Raw genomic sequence first — 16,930 nt, 5'->3', positions numbered from 1 at the left:
TTAATATCCAATTTGCATTATAATTAAGAAGAGAAAAATAAACATACTTAATGGCAACAAAAGGCAAGAGAGAAATTATAGGAGTTTAACTACTAGGCAATTCATCAGACTTGTTTCATCACTTTTTTGTTACCAGTTATTTACTTTTCATATGCCCGCTTTCTGAGTAGCAGCTGGGGAAGATGTGGATGATTTTTGAGCTAAAATAAATTGTTGTAATTGTTCAAGTTGAAGAAAAACAAGTTTCATCACCTTTTTTTTTAGAATACATCTAGCAGGGTATCTTAATGTGAAAGTAAACCCTAATAATAAAACTTCTTGCCTATAAGACATGAAGTCTTTTCTCCGAACTTGTGTCATTTGTGATATATCCAGAAAACCTTTTATAGATTGGTCATGAAAAATTATAGGACATTTTCTGAAAAAGACTTTCATCACATTCACATCAGTGGTAGAAATAAAGAAAACTAAGGGCCTTATTTTCCAATATCGCATTGGTAACGCATTAGGGGGCGTTACCAATGCAAATGAGGCTTCTTTCGTGCAGTGGGGAAAAATCACGAAAACATTAGCGCCGCACGCGATGTTTCCCCAGTGCACGATGATTCTTTCATCGCAGTGCACGATATTTGCCGGTTTCTTTTATCGCGGTGGAGAGAGGGAGAGAGAGAGAGAGAGAGAGACGCTCACTCCAAGAAGTGGTTTGGGCAACGTTCTCTCTACCTAGCTTGATGGACACTCTACCTGGGCAACAACATGCTAGGTGGAGAGAATGTTGGCCAAATCTCCGCTTGGAGTGAGCGTCCTCACTCCGACGGCCAGCAAATCTGCACTAGAGACCACTGTTCAGTCCGTAGGTCTCATGTGGAATGCGAAAGTGGCCCCCAACCCCCGACGCTCATACCTAATCCCCACCCCGAGTTAGTAGGTGGCCCTCCCATAGGGGTTAAAATACCTATGTAGGGCATAGGCACTATAGTAAGGCTCTCTCTCTCTCTCTGTCTGGGACTATCGTGGATGGCAGTAATCCTTTTCAGGCCCGTAACGCAGTCCATAACACGAGGTTGGAGTTGTAGTTATTAGCCGCGATAGCAGCCGCGCTAACACTGCGGCCGTTTCGCCGCACATGATACACAGGTTCCCGCTTTACATATACTCCACCCCCTGAATACCAAATGACTAATTTGCATTCGCAAATCGCGTTAACAGCTGTTAACGCGATTTGCGAATTTATCGCACGCGGTAAAGTGCTTGGAAAATGAGGCCGTAAGTCTTCCTATCTATTACCTCCAGACGAGTTCTCTAGAAAATCAGTTAGATTAGCCAATATAGGTAAAGCTGATGTTTCACCCATACTAGAAACCCTTTTATTAAGAAAACTTGTAAAATTTATGGAAAGCAAATTTTGTTCAGAAAACGTTTAAAGGTAACAAAAGAATTTTCACCACCTATCAGTGGAAAATTTCAAATCCTTAAATTGAACTGTCTTGCTTTAGTTTCCAATGTCTCTAGTCTCTTAGAGCAAGCCAACTGATCTTTTATCATGACTGTATTCAAAGCTTGTATAGTATGAACTGTAACTCTATTTTTAATTTCAGAAGTTGATTCCTGTACCTCCAAAATATTTTGCTGAGTATTATAAGTAACTGAGTCCAATTTGTTTTCCACTCGTTGCAAGGACGCACCGAGACCAACCAACAAGCCCCAGAGTGCTTCTAAGGATACTGCCTCGGGTTTAGGGGGTATGAGCAATGACTCGCCCTTAGAGCAGAATAGTAGATTTTCTTGGTTCTTATCCCGAGAGGTCACAGAATCTTTTCTCCCCAAAACTTCTTTCGGTTGGACCACCGGGCTGCCTCCTCCACTGGAGTTCAAACTCCCTCTGGTTACCGAGGAACCTTCCCCTTCCTGTGCTTCATGTGGAGCCGCTCCCTCAGGTTCAGCCACAGCAGCTGCGTCATCAGCCTGCAACTGTTCCACCTCTCCACTGGGGTCATGCCACGCCGGAGACTGTTGCTGGTCTGGGCTGAGGGACGTCTTCTCCATAAGAATCTCCCGCTCTCCTCCGCCAGGAATTTCATCTGTCTCCCCGACTTCCTCTAGCTTACTTTTTTACTTCTTGCTTAGCATAAGTTTTTTGCATGGGAAGTAACTTTAGTGCACAAAAAATGTCCTAAACCCGAATTAAAACATGAGATAAACCTAATGCGCTTCATTACATCGCCTAATATCAAGTTTATCAGGTGCACAATCCAGTGCTAACAATGAGCACTGTTGATAGGTAATGCTATGCTTTAAGCCATCACAGAATTTGTCCTGGGTACCTTGTAATAGGTGATAAGTAAATTCATGGAAATAATACCTTTTGGATAACAGTTACAAGTAAACAATTATCCTTTACTGCAGTTGTATTATGTTGCATTAATTACAGACATGCTATAATGCAGCACATGTTCAATATAGATTTGTAGGATTTGTTAACAAAAATACAATAATATGTTTAATTTATATTTTGTCAGAAATCTGGAGCACTGACTGGAGTACCAGTGTCTGGGGTGAGTATCTCTTACCTTTCATTGTGGTACATTTTCTAATCTCATTGAAAATAGCAATGTTTTATTGAAAAATCGTAAAGGAACAATGTTCTATCTAGCATGTTAGTCCCAATACATTTCCTATAGCAAAATTCTCAACTCTGGTCCCCTCCGGTGCTTCCCAAAAGCACTTCCCAACTTTGAAAAATAAAATTTTCTAATGTTATCTCAATGACTTAGGTCTAGCAATTTAAGTTTTTAATGATTATGTATGTTTTATTGTACCCCGCCCCAAAGTTTTAGAAGGGCGAGTAAGAAGTACGTTTAAATAAATAAGGTAGTGGGGGACGCACACGTACACATGTTAAACGCCTTTTCATAAAGAACAGAGGCTAAAAAGAAAAGGTAAAAAAATAAACTGCTAAGAATATTGAAAAATTTCTAATATTTCTGTGGGATCTGAGACATTGTGCAAGTGATTGGGAGAGAATCTTATTTTCCAGCATAACATTCCGAGTCACTAGAGGTAATGGCCCTAGATACTTGTGGAAGAAAATGGCTTGGTATGCTCCTGAAGGCAGAAAATAGTGGCAGCATATAGAATAAGAGATCCCTAAAGAAATGTAAATCTCAAAAAAATAGAACAAAAATATTACTGGATTTTAAAAACAAAAATTCTCCCAGGACAAGCAGGATGGTAGTCCTCACAGATGGGTGACATCAGATGGAACCCTGTCACAGAACACTTTTGTCAGTTTCTAGAACTTTGACTGGCACACTGAGCATGCCCAGTATGCCACCAACTCTATGGCTACACGGAGTCCCCCTTCAGTCTCATTTTTTCTGCGGAGCTGTTGCCTCGCGGCTTGTGGAGCTCTGTTTTAAAACCTTTTCCTCACGGAATAATTCGTCACTTTTTCGTCAGCTTTCCCCCACCTTGGGGTCCCCCATCGTGAATCTATTCCTCCGGCGTCCGGTAGGTATTTTATCATATTGTTGCGATCAGTTCCCGAGCGTCTACCTCGCGGTGGCCAACGGCCACAGAGCGCACGCCACACTTTTTCGAATGCGACCAGTTTTAGGAAATGCCCTGAGTGTCTGCAGACTATGTCCCAATGGATCCACACGACATCTGCGTCCTATGTCTCGGGCCTTCCTATGACGTCCGGTGTCCCAGCTGTGCTCAGATGACCCCCCCAAAGGCCGGCGCTCCTGCCTGGACAAAATGAAGCACTTGTTTGGTTCCAAGCAATCTGCTTCATCGACTCTGGTACCGAGTACATCAAGTCATGGGGATCAATCTGACTCGGGACCTTCGCTTTCGATGTGCCACTGCGATAATCAGGGGGCAGGAGATCGCCCCTCACTGGCATCAGGACATTCGAAGACTTCTGCATAGTCTTACTCCGTGCCGGAGAAGGACCGGGTCGAGCACCGAGGAAGCATCGACACTGGCACCGAAGGTAGTCACTGTCCGGTGCCGGCATTGGCCTCTGCCGAACCCCCTCCAAAGAAGCCCCGAGGAGAGGAGGCCCCAACCTCCTCCGGACCTGGGAGCCCAGGGCGTTCCCCATCGATATGTGCTGGGCACCCAGCCTCCGCGGACCCCCGTGGACACGCCAGTGACGCCCAGCCTGCCTCCTACTACTCCAGGGTCGGTCTTGTCTGCACCCTCATTCAGAGAGGAGTTGGACCGCGTGGTTCAACAGGCAGTGCTAAATGCCCTTCGGGGTCTCTAGCAGCCACCGATACTGGTCCCCATACCGACATTGGAACTGGCGCCCTCCATGTTGAAAATGACACCCCCCCCCCCCCCCCCTCCCCGAGTGCCTTGTCCACCACCGGTGCCTCACCCCCATCTCGATCCCAATTCCGGGCTCTTCGGAGGCGGAAGATGCAGCTCCTCGCCCATGTCCACAGGTGGTACTTCCGATGCCGGATCCCATCCCCGGGTCATCGGGCCTCCTGGTGCCCCAGCATCCATCTCAGTTCAAGATGTTAGAGGTCCTCCAATTTGTGAACGCTCCTAAGGAGGTGATGGCAGTCTGGGTGCTTAAGGTTCTCCTGGACCTCCTTCACCGGCTCTGGGAACACCTGGGTTCTGTGGCTCCAGTCAATAGAAAGACGGATGCCATCTGTTTAGTACAACAGGCCCTAGGCTGTCAGAAGAGCCAGTTGCCATGCCAGTCAGTGGTAGTCGAATCAGCCCAGAAAAAGGCCAAGAGGATCTGCCCTCACTTCTCAGCTCCTCCAGGAAAGAACCATAGAGCCTTAGACATTCTGTGTCGAAGGGTTTTCCAGGGATCCATGCTTATTGCTCTCATAATGGCATACCAGTTGTACATGAACCAGTACAACTGGAACCTCTGGAAACAGGTCCAGGAGTTCACTGATACCCTACCACAACAATGTCAGAAGAGCCTAGAATCCATCCTGCAAAAAGGACTGGAAACTGGGAAACACGAGGTGAGAGCGGCCTATGACATCTTTGAGACGGCGTCAAGGGTCTCAGCAGCTGGTTAGTGCTAGATGCTGGGCCTGGCTAAAAGCCTCCGTCCTTCGCCTTGAGGTTCAAGACAAACTGGCCGACCTCCCCTGAACAGGAGAAAATCTGTTTGGGGACAAAATCCAGGACACAGTGGCTCAACTCAGGGACTACCATGAAGACCCTACATCAGTTGTCTACTACCACCTCTGATCCCTCTTCGGCAACCCGTAGAAGGCCACGTAGGGATTCCAGAAAGCAGTTTTACAGGCAACAGAGATGCTATCTCTGTATATATAAATAAATATCAGTAAGCATATGAACCAATGCCAAAGAGGGTAATTGAGAAACTAAAGTTTGACAGAGGGATTCTTATTTCTATTTTCTTAACTATATTTATTTTATTTTTAATCAGTAGATTTTAGTTATTTTTATTTTATTTTTATTGAATTTTATTGTATTTATTCTGTTTCTAACCGTTGTATAATGATTTTACCATGTAAACCGTAAAGATAGAATCTTGTGTTCTGTGTAACGGTATATAAGAATTGCATAAATAATAAATAAATACATTCTCCGGCCTCCCGTGCTCGTCCAGCTCTGTCCACTCAAAGAAGCCACCCTCGCCAACAAAGAGCACCTAGGGCTCAGCCAGCCCCCGAGCCAAGCCCTGCAGCTGGCTTTTGACTGGCACACAGAGCACAGAAACCTATCCTCTTTGCCCTCACCATCCGACCCACCTGTGGAGGTTCATCTCTGCCTATTCATGAAAAACTGGTCCCCAATTATCACCGAGCGATGGGTATTGTCCATTGTAGCACGAGGTTACCGCCTGAATCTTCTCTGTGTTTCTCCAGATTCCTCAACCTCTCTGGCGTGGAGCCTCATAGAACATGCACCGACCCTCAAGTTAGAACTCTCGGGTCTGCTACAGTCCAGAGCCATGGAATCAGTTCCCCGGGCTCAGCAAGGACAAGGGTTCTACTCCTGGTATTTTCTCATTCTAAAGAGATCAGGTGGCCTCCATCCCATCCTCGACCTCTGGGCCTTAAACAGATTCCTCCACAGAGAGCAGTTCAAAATGGTATCCTTGGGTACCCTACTTCCGCTTCTGCATCAAGGGGAATGGCTCTGCTCTCTAGAACTACAGGACGCCTACGCGCACATTGCTATTTTTCCACCTCATCGCAAATATCTGTGCTTCTTAGTAGGCCACCGGCACTTTCAGTACAGGGTTCTTCCCTTCAGGCTGGCCTCCACACCCCGGGTCTTCACAAAGTACCTGGCAGTGGTGGGAGCACATTTGCGCCTGAGAGAGGTGCATGTGTTCCCATATCTGGATGATTGGCTCATCAAGAGTTCTTTGAGAGAAGGAGCCCTTTAGTCCCTGAGCGTGACGATGAGACTCCTCCAATCGCTCGGGTTCCTCGTAAATTACTTGAAATCCCAGCGACTCAACTTCATTTTATTTATTTTATTTATTTGTTTGTTTTTATATACCGACATTTGATCGAGATATCACATCGGTTTACATGTTTTCGATGGTCCTTGTTCTATGTAATGCTCTCAGGCGAGGTTATTGTTTCACTGTAAACCGGTTTGATTTGTATCCCATGCAAGAAGACCGGTATATAAAAGTTAAAAATAAATAAATAAATGTAACTGAACAGAAATGGCAGAAGCTGCTTATTTTACATTTTAACATTGTAACTTTAATAATTTAGAAAGATACATTTACATAGTAACTTTGAAAGGTTAATTTAATAGTAACTTTGAGAAATAACATTTAACATATGATTTGGAGAAGATAGAGAGAGGGATGGGGTGGCATAGAGGATTAAATATGTACAGTTACTTTACAAGGGGAACCACAGGGCGGATCTGGACACCATGTTAGCCAAGGCATTCCTTCCCAGCAAACGCATTGCCATCCTGGCTGGGCTAGCCAGGTCCATCCATCGTCGGCAGATTCCCTAAGCCCACCTGCTCCTAAAGTTGATAGGTCACGTGGCATTGGTGCACGTCACCCCAATGGCCCGCCTAGCCATGAAGGTCACACAGGTTCTCAAGAACTCTCCACACTGGTCCAGATAACCAAACCACTCCAGCTGTCCCTCGCCTGGTGGGCGCAGGAATCCAACCTCGGCAAGGGATTCCCTTTTCAGTCCCCTGCTGCTCAATCTAGGTTGGTGGGCCTTGTCAACGGCCGCTACACATAAGGGGTTAGGTCAAAGCCCAAGGCAAGATGCCAGATACATTTTCTGGAACTCTGAGCGATGCAGTATGCACTCCATGCATTCCAGGACTGCCTGTGTCCAACAGGGTCATCTTGATCCAGAAGGACAACTAAGTGGCCATGTGGTACGTGAGCAAACAGGGGAGCACATGCTCTTATCTCCTCTGCCAAGAGGTGGCACAGACTTGGGTCTGGACTCTGTCAAGTTCCATGCTTCTGCGGGCAATCTACCTGGCAGGGACCGAGAATGTGGTTGCAGACTGCCTCAGTTGGACATTCTACCCCCACGAGTGATCCCTAAACCCTCAGTGGAGGACACGATCTTCCACTGGTGGGGTCAACTGGATGTGGATCTCTTCGCGTCCTGGCAGAACTACGAGGTGGACTGCTTCTGCTCCTTGCACAGGGAAGGACAGAGACCAGCCATGGATGACTTCTCCCACTTCTGGAGTGTGGGACTCCTGTATGCACACCCTCCAATTCTGCTAATAGGAAGATTCTCGTGAAGCTACAACAGGACCGTGGCTCCATGATACTCATAGCCCCACATTGGCCGCATCAGGTCTGGTTTCCAATACTCTGTGACCTGTCTGTCCAGGAGCCCATTCGCCTGGGACGCCACCCAATCTCATCACGCAGGATCAGGGCAGGCTACACCACCCGAACCTCCGGTCGTTGTCCCTAATGGCCTGGATGTTGAAAGGCTAGTGCTAAGGTCCCTCGACCTTTCAGACAATGTCTCACAAGTCCTGGTAGCTTCGCGTAAGCCTTCCACATGGATGTCCTACCAAGGAAAGTGGGGGAAATTCTCTTGACCCTTTCACTTGCCCACACCTAGGCTTTTGGACTAACTCTGGCGCCTCTCGGAGTCTGGACTACAGACTATTTCAATCCAGGTACATCTGAGTGCCATCATTGCCTACCACTGTGGAGTGGGCGACACTCCAGTCTCTGTGCAGCCCTTAGTGGGATGCTTCATGAGAGGCTTACTTCAACTGAAGCTTCCACTGCGTCCTCCTGTTGTGGTCTGGGACCTCAACATAGTTCTGGCGTGGCTCATGCGGCCTCCGTTTGAGCCCGTGCACTCCTGCGAGTTCAAGCACTTTACCTGGAAGATCATCTTCCTAATAACGGTTATTTCTGCTCGCAGAGTCAGTGAGCTGCAGGCCCTAGTGAACTAGCCACCTTACATGAGGTTCTTCCACAACAGTGTGGCACTGCACACTCACCTTAAGTTCCTACCTAAGATGACTGACTTTCACCTGAATCAGTCCATCGAGTTGCCCAACTTTTTCCCAAGACCACCAAATCATCCAGGTTAGTGGGCACTGCACATCTTGGACTGCAAGCGTGCTCTCATCTTTTATTTAGAGCCGCAGCCCACAGGCAGTCCACCCAACTTTTTGTCTCTTTTGACAAGAATAGACTTGGAGTTGCGGTGGGCACGTAGACCCTATCCAGTTGGTTGGCGGACTGTATCTCTTGCTAACAGCAAGCAGGCCTTCCGCTCGAGGGCCGAGTGAAAGCTCACTCAGTGAGAGCCATGGCAGCGTCAGTAGCACACTTCCGGGCAGTCCCTATTGCCGAAATCTGCAAGGCTGCGACGTGACGTTCCCTCCACACCCTCACAGCCCATTACTGTCTGGATAAGGATGGTCGACAGGACAGCGTCTTTGGCCAGTCTGTCCTCCGTAACTTGTTTCCAGTGTGAGAACCCAACTCTCCCTACCTAGGGCCCAGTAAGAGGATCAGATTGCCCCTGTTGTTGCCAACAGCACCCCTGTTGTTGTGCCTGTTGCACGTTATTGAGTGCTTGTTGGCCTAGGGTGTTCCGGGGGCAGCCTGCAGCTTGGTATTCACCCATCTGTGAGGACTACCATCCTGCTTGTCCTGGGAGAAAGCAGAGTTGCTTACCTGTAACAGGTGTTCTCCCAGGACAGCATGATGTTAGTCCTCATGAAACCCGCCCGCCACCCTGCGGAGTTAAGTTTGCCTACATTTTGTTTTATTTTCCACTCATAATTTTTCTGCTTTGAAACGAGACTGAAGGGGGACCCCATGTGGCCATTGGGGTTGGTGGCATGCTGGGCTTGCTCAGTGTGCCATTCAAAGTTTTAGAAACTTTGCCAAAAGTGTTCCGTGACACTGCTCCATCTGATGATGTCACCCTTCTGTGAGGACTAACATCCTGCTGTCCTGAGAGAACACCTGTTACAGGTAAACAACTCTGCTTTACCCTAGTAATCATACTTTTTATTTTTGTTTCTTCAACAGCTCAACAAACTGCAGATACAAAAAAAACTAAAACGTTTTTGGAGTGAAAAACCATCAGTCAAAATTAATTCTGGTTGTGACAACCTATATCATAAGCATCCAGGGTTAAAAAAAAAAAAAAATCAAAAACACTCCATTCAACCAGTCATTTGCACAATAGAAAAAAATTTAGCTTTAAAGCTGGATGAATATACTGAAGACCCACTTTCAGGTTGATGAGAGAGGGAGAGAGCATATGTGAGATTTGTTGAGAAGGGCAATATATCAAATTTTATCTAAATTATTACATTTTAGTAAATTAGAGAGTGAAAGTGCATATCTAAGGGAGAAGTGTATGTGAGAGAGAGGGGGAGAATGGATGTGTCAGCAAATGCGAGAGAGGGCGGGAATGTGTATGAGTGAGCATATGATGGGGGGGGGGGGGGTGTTTGAGAGTGGGGAGAAAGGTGGTATGCCCCCTTCCCCCTCCAATCCATGACATTTTCAGGAAGACCATAAATCAAAATTTGAGGTATGGAGAATGAAGTATTTTTTTTTATCCTTTATTAGTTTTAATTATTAGGTGGTGGTTGGGAAATTTTAAATTGTCATTTAATTATTGGATGTTCTATTTGTCAATTATTTTGAAATATTCTTTTTATTATGGTTTTACTATTTATATTTTTTTATTCTGTTTGATTTTTTTTAATTTTTTTTTTATAAGGAATTGTGTTTCTACTTTAGATGAAATAAAGGGGTTTTTGAGACTTGTTAATACTATCTAAGCAAGAGATTTTTTTTTTTTTTTAAATTAAACAGACTAGTCCTGGAAGATGTATAATAAAGTATTAATAATGACATCATCCTTAAAAGGCAAGTCACTTCACAAAAATGTTTCAAAAATGCAGAAAACAAAGTTACCCACTTGAAAGAGTATTATCAAAACAACTTGTGTTGAGAGTTGTGTTAAGACAGATTTGAACTTAAGTGTATGTTCAAAACAACATGGAAGAAGCCCTTAAAATATATATGTTCAAATCTATTTTACTTTCTTGAAACAGTATTAACAATTCTCAAACACTCCCCCCCCCCCCCCCCCCCAAACACTTATTGACTTGCAGGTTCGTTTTCTTATTTCTCTACCAATTATTTTTTGTTTGTTTTTCCATTATTGCTTTACATACAGAGTCTGGCTTGCTGTGGTTTCAAGTTCAATTTGGCTGCATGTTTCTGTTTATACTTTGTGGTCTCTCTATTCTGTATTTGGCGAGGGTCTGTTTGTGTTCTGCATGTGTGAGAGGGGCAAGGTATTTTGCTATGTTCGGTTTCTGTGTAGGGATCTTTAGTAGTCTCACGTGTTCTGATTTTCTAACAGAAGTTGTATTGGTGTTTAGGGCCTGGTGTAATATTTGCAGTGTTGCCTTTTCATTGGTAGGGTTGTTACTGTTTGAGTGCTGGCAGTTAGGACTGTTTTGGTATGGGAGGTTTGCTATATTGTAACTGCCATTCAGTTTTACTCATTGCTTTCTGAGGGAGACAGACAGAACTACCTTTACAATAAGCCTAATACCATATAGCATCCAAGTGCCTTTTTTTTGCAGGATGTTCTCGTGCGTGCTACAGCAGAGAATGCAAATTTAATATACATGTTGCTTTAAGTGATATTTTTACCACAAAAGACAGTACTTTGGTCTTATCCCAGGACAAGTAGGATGCTAGTCCTCACATATGGGTGACATCATTGATGGAGCCCTATTGCGGAAAGCTTTCTGTCAAAGTTTCTAGAAACTTTTGACTGGCCCTGTGAGGCCACTGAGCATGCCCAGCATGCCATGATATTCTCTGCCACAGGGGTCTCTCTTCAGTCTTCGTTTTTCCGCGCTGCTGTAGGCATCGCGGAGCAGGAGCCTTGTGAGTTTTTCTCACAGTGTTTGCTGACTAAAAGTAATTTATTTTCTCATTCATTTTCTCCCACAAGGGATCTCTCAGATTTCCATCGGCTGGTGAGTAATCGGAGTCTCATTTTTGCTCCTTTAGTAAAAACCTTTTCTCTCATAATGTTTCCCTCATTTCATTGATGGCTGTTGTTTGAAAATGGCTACCGGATTTAAAAAATGTCCAATCTGTAATCGGACAATGTCCATTACAGACCCACACCTCAAGTGTGTCACAACCTGCCCTAAATGTGCAGAAATGACTCCGAAGGGAAGAAAACGTTGCCAAGAGAAGATGGACCATCTATTCCATCTACAGCTTTTGCCTTCTCCCTCAACATCGACAAAATTGTCTCCGGCCGGAGTCTCAAAACGAATAATATTGAAAAAACATTGTCCAGAGGGGTCGGGAGACTATTCTTCGCCAACGACATCGATAGCATCGACAAGGTCAGTGGTCGAACACAGATTGAAACACCGTCATAGACATCGACACACATCAACACCGGCGCTTCTCTCCCCGGAGGAACCGACCACTAAGCGGGCAAAACTTCAGGAAACACCGCTATCCTCAACACCGGGGCCTTCACCTTGCGAAGAAACACCAGTGGTTGAACCTCCACAGGACCCTGTGGAAAGAGTATCGACGCCTTCACCACCACCGTGTTCAGCTGCTCTGCCTGCACCAGCTGTTCCGCAGGAATTGTCTGATTTCATCTGACAAGCGGTGCTCCAGGCCCTTAAGGACCAGATGTCCATTCCGGCGCCTTCGCCAGTGCCTTCACTGATGCCAATGCCTTCACCGATGCCGGTGATTTCCATCGATGCCGGTGCCATCGCCGACTACTCCGACGCTGGTACCGCCGCCATCGCCGACTACTCCGCAGACGCCAGAGCCACTGCCATGGATGCCGCCGCCGCCACCATCTTCGATGCCAGTCCCAATGCCATCGATGTCGCCAACGCCATCTTTGCCGGTCCCGATGCCATCGATGCCAATGATGCCTGGGGACCCAGGGCATCCAGAACTAGCACTATATCAACTCCTAATGAGATTTGACGAAGTAGTTGTTGCTCTTCCTCCCAAGCCCCGTGAAGAACGGCCTGAAGGGATACCCCTCTATGACCCACAACCAGGTCCTTCAGGGCTTCCTTGCCCACCTAGATCTTCTCCAATATCTCCTCATCAAGAAGATCCATACGATACTTGGGATGATGGGCATACAGACACTTGTTCTGAAGATTTTATGTCAGATCCTTCACCTCCAGACCCAAGGAAGAAATCTCCACCGGAGGATTTATCCTCTACAAATTTCATCCAGGATATGGCGGACACCATACCCTTCACCTTGGTGACGGAGGAAGATTCAAGGCAACAAACGTTCTCCAATTTGTGGATCCTCCAAAGCAAGTAGTAGCCATACCTGTCCATGACGTCCTCCTGGACTTACAGCATAGACTTTGGGAGCACCCATGCTCAGTGCCTGCTGTAAATAAGAGAATGGACACAACTTATTTGGTGCAGTCTGTTCCTGGCTACCAAAAGACACAGCTTCCACACCAATCGGTGGTGGTAGAATCGGCACAAAAGAAGTCAAAGCGAATAAGACCATATTCCTCCATTCCCCCAGAAAAGGATCACTGATTCCCTGGGAAGAAAGGTTTATCAAGGAGCCATGTTAAATATTAAAATATCATCTTACCAATTATACATGATTCAATATCAAAGACATCTGTGGAAACAGATGCAAGAATTTATACCATCATTGCCACAGCAACATCAAGAAGCAGCCCAAGCAATTATTCACAAAGGACTTGAGGCTGGCAAGCACGAAGTCCGTGTTGCCTATGATGGGTTTAAAACAATATCCAGAGTGGCAGCATCTGGAATAAGTGCAAGACTTTGGGCATGGCTTAAAGCCTCTGACCTCAGGCCTGAAGTCCAGGAAAAATTAGTTGACCTCCCAAGATAACCTTTTTGGTCCCAAGTTGCAAGATGTGGTTGCTCAATTGAAAGAGCACACAGAAACCCTGCATCAGCTTTCATTGATTCCGCAGGATCCAGCTGCACAGTCATCTCGTCGGCCTCAAAGAAAGGAACATAGAAGGCCTTTCTATTGACAGAGGCGTTATTACCCTCCAACATCAAGGAGCAGATCTACTAGGCCACAACAAAGAGCTCAGCCCAGACAACCTAGGGCGGCTAGGCCTCAACCTCCGCCACAGACGGGACCGGCTGCTGGCTTTTGAGGCTTTTCCCAGAGACCAAAGCCATCTCTCCAATCCTCATCCAGACCTTCCAGTAGGAGGCCGAGTATCCTACTTCTACAACCATTGGTTACAAATAACAGACAATGGGTACTTGCAATAATATCTCGAGGTTACCAACTCAAATTTCCTCTCAATTCCAAGAGATTCTCCTCAGAGACCTCGTCCTCTAAGTGAAAATCATATAATCCAATTGCAAGTAGAATTATCCACCCTTCTGAGAGCCAGGGCTGTACAGCCGGTGCCCTGGACTCAGCAGGGCAGAGGATTCTATTCCCGCTATTTCCTCATTCCAAAGAAAACTGGAGGCCTACGTCCCATCCTAGACCTCAGATATCTCAACAAATTTCTAAAGAAAGAAAAGTTCAGGATGGTTTCTTTAGGTACCATACTTCCACTTCTTCAAACAGGAGATTGGCTTTGTTCTCTGGATCTTCAAGATGCTTAAGCTCACATTCCAATATTGTTGCGATCCCCCCTGTTGCTGCGCTACAGGAGGTATCTTACCTTCCTCCAGAGGCCGCTTTGAAGCCAGGGCCTCGCCTGTGTTCCATCCGGGACTTGCTCCAGGGCCTGAGAGGCCTAGCTGTTCCTGTGGCGTCGTGCCTGTGTTTGGACTTCCTGCTTCCAGCCACGCCCGTTTCTCTAGGGGCTGGCCCGCAGCTCTCTTCCCCAGTTATAGGGCCAGCAAGGGGCGGTCCTGTCTAACTCCTCCCAGGGAGTTGCCTACAACCTCCAGTATATAAGGACTTGCTTGTTAGTTCCTGTTGGCCTTCGGATTGGGTTACACAGTTGTCTGTGGCCTCTCCTGATCCAGGTCCTCCGTGGTCTGCCGTGTCTAGATGGTACCTTGTCTCGATGTCTGTTTCTGACCGTGCCCTGATGTCTTCGTGTCTCTGCCTTGACCTACGTCCTCGTTTGGTTCCTGAGCCTTCTGTCCTGTTGGGCCCTGGAGTGGCCAACAGGAGGGATTCGTCCCACGGGCTCTTGAGCTTCTGTTCCTGCCAGCCGAGGGGCTTCGGATGTCAGTATCCCAGCATCTGAGTTCCTGCTCGCCTGGATCTTTCCTATGTCTCGCTTCAGCCCTTGCCCTGATGTCTCCAACGTCTTGCTTCAGCCTCTCTTGGATGTCTGCTTCAGCCCTCGTCTCACGTCCTCAGTGTAAGGACTCTGTCTGCCCTCGCCTCTGTCCGGCCTGCTGCCCATTGCCGTTCCCAGCGGCAGGTCCGAAAGGGCCGGGAACAGTCTGAGGACCGTTCATCAGTCAACTTCCCAGTGTTGGCTACCATGGGCATACAGGTCCGGCTGAGGGTCGGACTCCCTGCTTCTGTTCCTGCCTGCCTGGCTCACCATGCCTGCTCAGCTCACCTCCCACGGTGTGGCTTGGGGCTCCTCCTTGAGTCCTGCCGTGGCCCAAGGGCTCACCACCCGCTTACGACGACCGCGCGTGCTCGTAACAAATATTCCCTCCTCATCGCAAGTATCTGCGCTTCATGGTGGGTCATCAACATTTCCAATACAGGGTACTGCCATTCGGACTTGCCTCTGCTCTCAGAGTATTCACCAAATGTCTGGCAGTAATAGCAGCACACTTGCACAAGGAAAGTGTCCATGTCTTTCCCTATTTAGACGACTGGCTCATCAGAAGTCAATCTCAACAAGGAGCTCTGGCTTCTCTCAGTCGAACAATTACTCTACTTCACTCCGTGGGCTTTCTCATCAGTTATCAAAAGTCCCGTCTCATCTGCTTCAATTCATAGGAACAGAATTGAACACCATCCTCTCAAAAGCTTTTCTACCCGAGGATCGAGCAGAAACACTTTCCTTACTAGCAAACTCAATTCACTCAAAGAAACAAGCAACGGCTCATCAGTTTCTAACCTTACTAGGCCACATGGCATCCACAGTTCGTCACTCCTATGGCAAGGTTAGCCATGAGGGTAATGCAGTGGACTTTAAGATCACAATGGATCCAATTTCCTCCCAATTCAAGTGACCCACCAGCTACGTTCTTCTCTACTTTGGTGGGTGAACAAGGACAATTTGCGCAAGGGCCTACCCTCCAACAACCGGTCCCACAGATAACTTTAACTACAGATGCATCCACCTTGGGTTGGGGAGCTCACATACACAATCTCCAAACCCAAAGTACTTGGACAAAACTCGAAGCAACATTTCAAATCAATTTCCTGGAACTTCGAGCTATATGTTATGCGCTGCATGCGTTCAAGGACTGCCTTTCACACAAGACTGTTCTGATTCAAACGGACAACACAGTAGCCATGTGTGGTACATTAACAAACAGGGAGGTACGGGCTCGTATCTCCTTTGTCAAGAAGCCGCACAAATTTGGGGTTGGGCCCTAACACACTCAATGTTTCTCCGGGCCACTTATCTGGCAGGCATTCACAACGTAGTGGCAGTTCGACTTAGTCGTCAGTTCCAACCACACGAATGGTCCCTGGATCCCTCATTAGTGACCAGGATATTCCAACGTTGGGGACAAAAGACAATAGACCTCTTTGCGTCTCACCTGAATCACAAAGTGGACACATTCTGCACTCTATACAGACAGAATCACCAGCTAGCCAAGGACGCCTTTGCTCGCTCTTGGAACACAGACCTCCTGTACGCCTATGTTCCTCCGATACCGCTAATAACCGAAACTCTAGTGAAGCTACAACAGGACAAGGGGTCCATGATACTCATAGCCCCGTATTGGCCTCGACAAGTGTGGTTTCCCACACTTCTAGACCTCTCGATCAGAGAACCAATTGCCTGGGTGTAGCTCCCACTCTCATAACTCAGGATCAGGGTCGGTTGCGCCATCCCAAACTTCAATCCCTATCCCTGACGGCATGGATGTTGAAAGCTTGATCTTACAACCACTCAATCTTTCAACCAATGTATCTCAAGTGCTCATAGCTTCACGTAAACCTTCAACATGAAAGAACTAGTCTTCAAAATGGAAAAGGTTTACCTTGTGGTGCACGAAAAAGAACATTGACCCTTTCTCCTGCCCCATAACTTCTCTATAGACTACTTATGCCATCTTTCAGATTCTGGTCTTCAGACTTCATCTGTACGAGTACATTTAAGTGCAATCTCAGCTTACCATAACAAGATGGGAGATGCATCAATATCCATACAACCTCTTGTCAACAGGTTTATGAGAGGTTTAACTCAACTTAAACCACCAATTCGGCCACCAGTCACAGAA

General features: G+C 46.7%; 1 protein-coding gene across 5 annotated transcripts in view; it reads left to right on the top strand.

The window, feature by feature from the left end:
- GK (glycerol kinase) overlaps window positions 1–16,930 on the top strand; it is a 381,644-nt gene that overhangs the window by 122,195 nt on the left and 242,519 nt on the right. For all 5 annotated transcript variants that reach the window (XR_003856985.1, XR_003856986.1, XM_029603081.1 and 2 more), the window contains exon 9: window positions 2,520–2,555. Coding sequence is in view for 3 of the 5 variants with exons in the window: in XM_029603081.1 (XP_029458941.1) it covers window positions 2,520–2,555 (36 nt within the window). In the remaining 2 variants the exon portion in view is untranslated. The remainder of the gene's footprint in view (window positions 1–2,519; window positions 2,556–16,930) is intronic.

This window comes from Rhinatrema bivittatum, chromosome 5 (genome assembly GCF_901001135.1).
Source record: "Rhinatrema bivittatum chromosome 5, aRhiBiv1.1, whole genome shotgun sequence".
Taxonomy (NCBI): domain Eukaryota; kingdom Metazoa; phylum Chordata; class Amphibia; order Gymnophiona; family Rhinatrematidae; genus Rhinatrema; species Rhinatrema bivittatum.
This window is presented reverse-complemented; position numbering and strand designations above follow the sequence as displayed.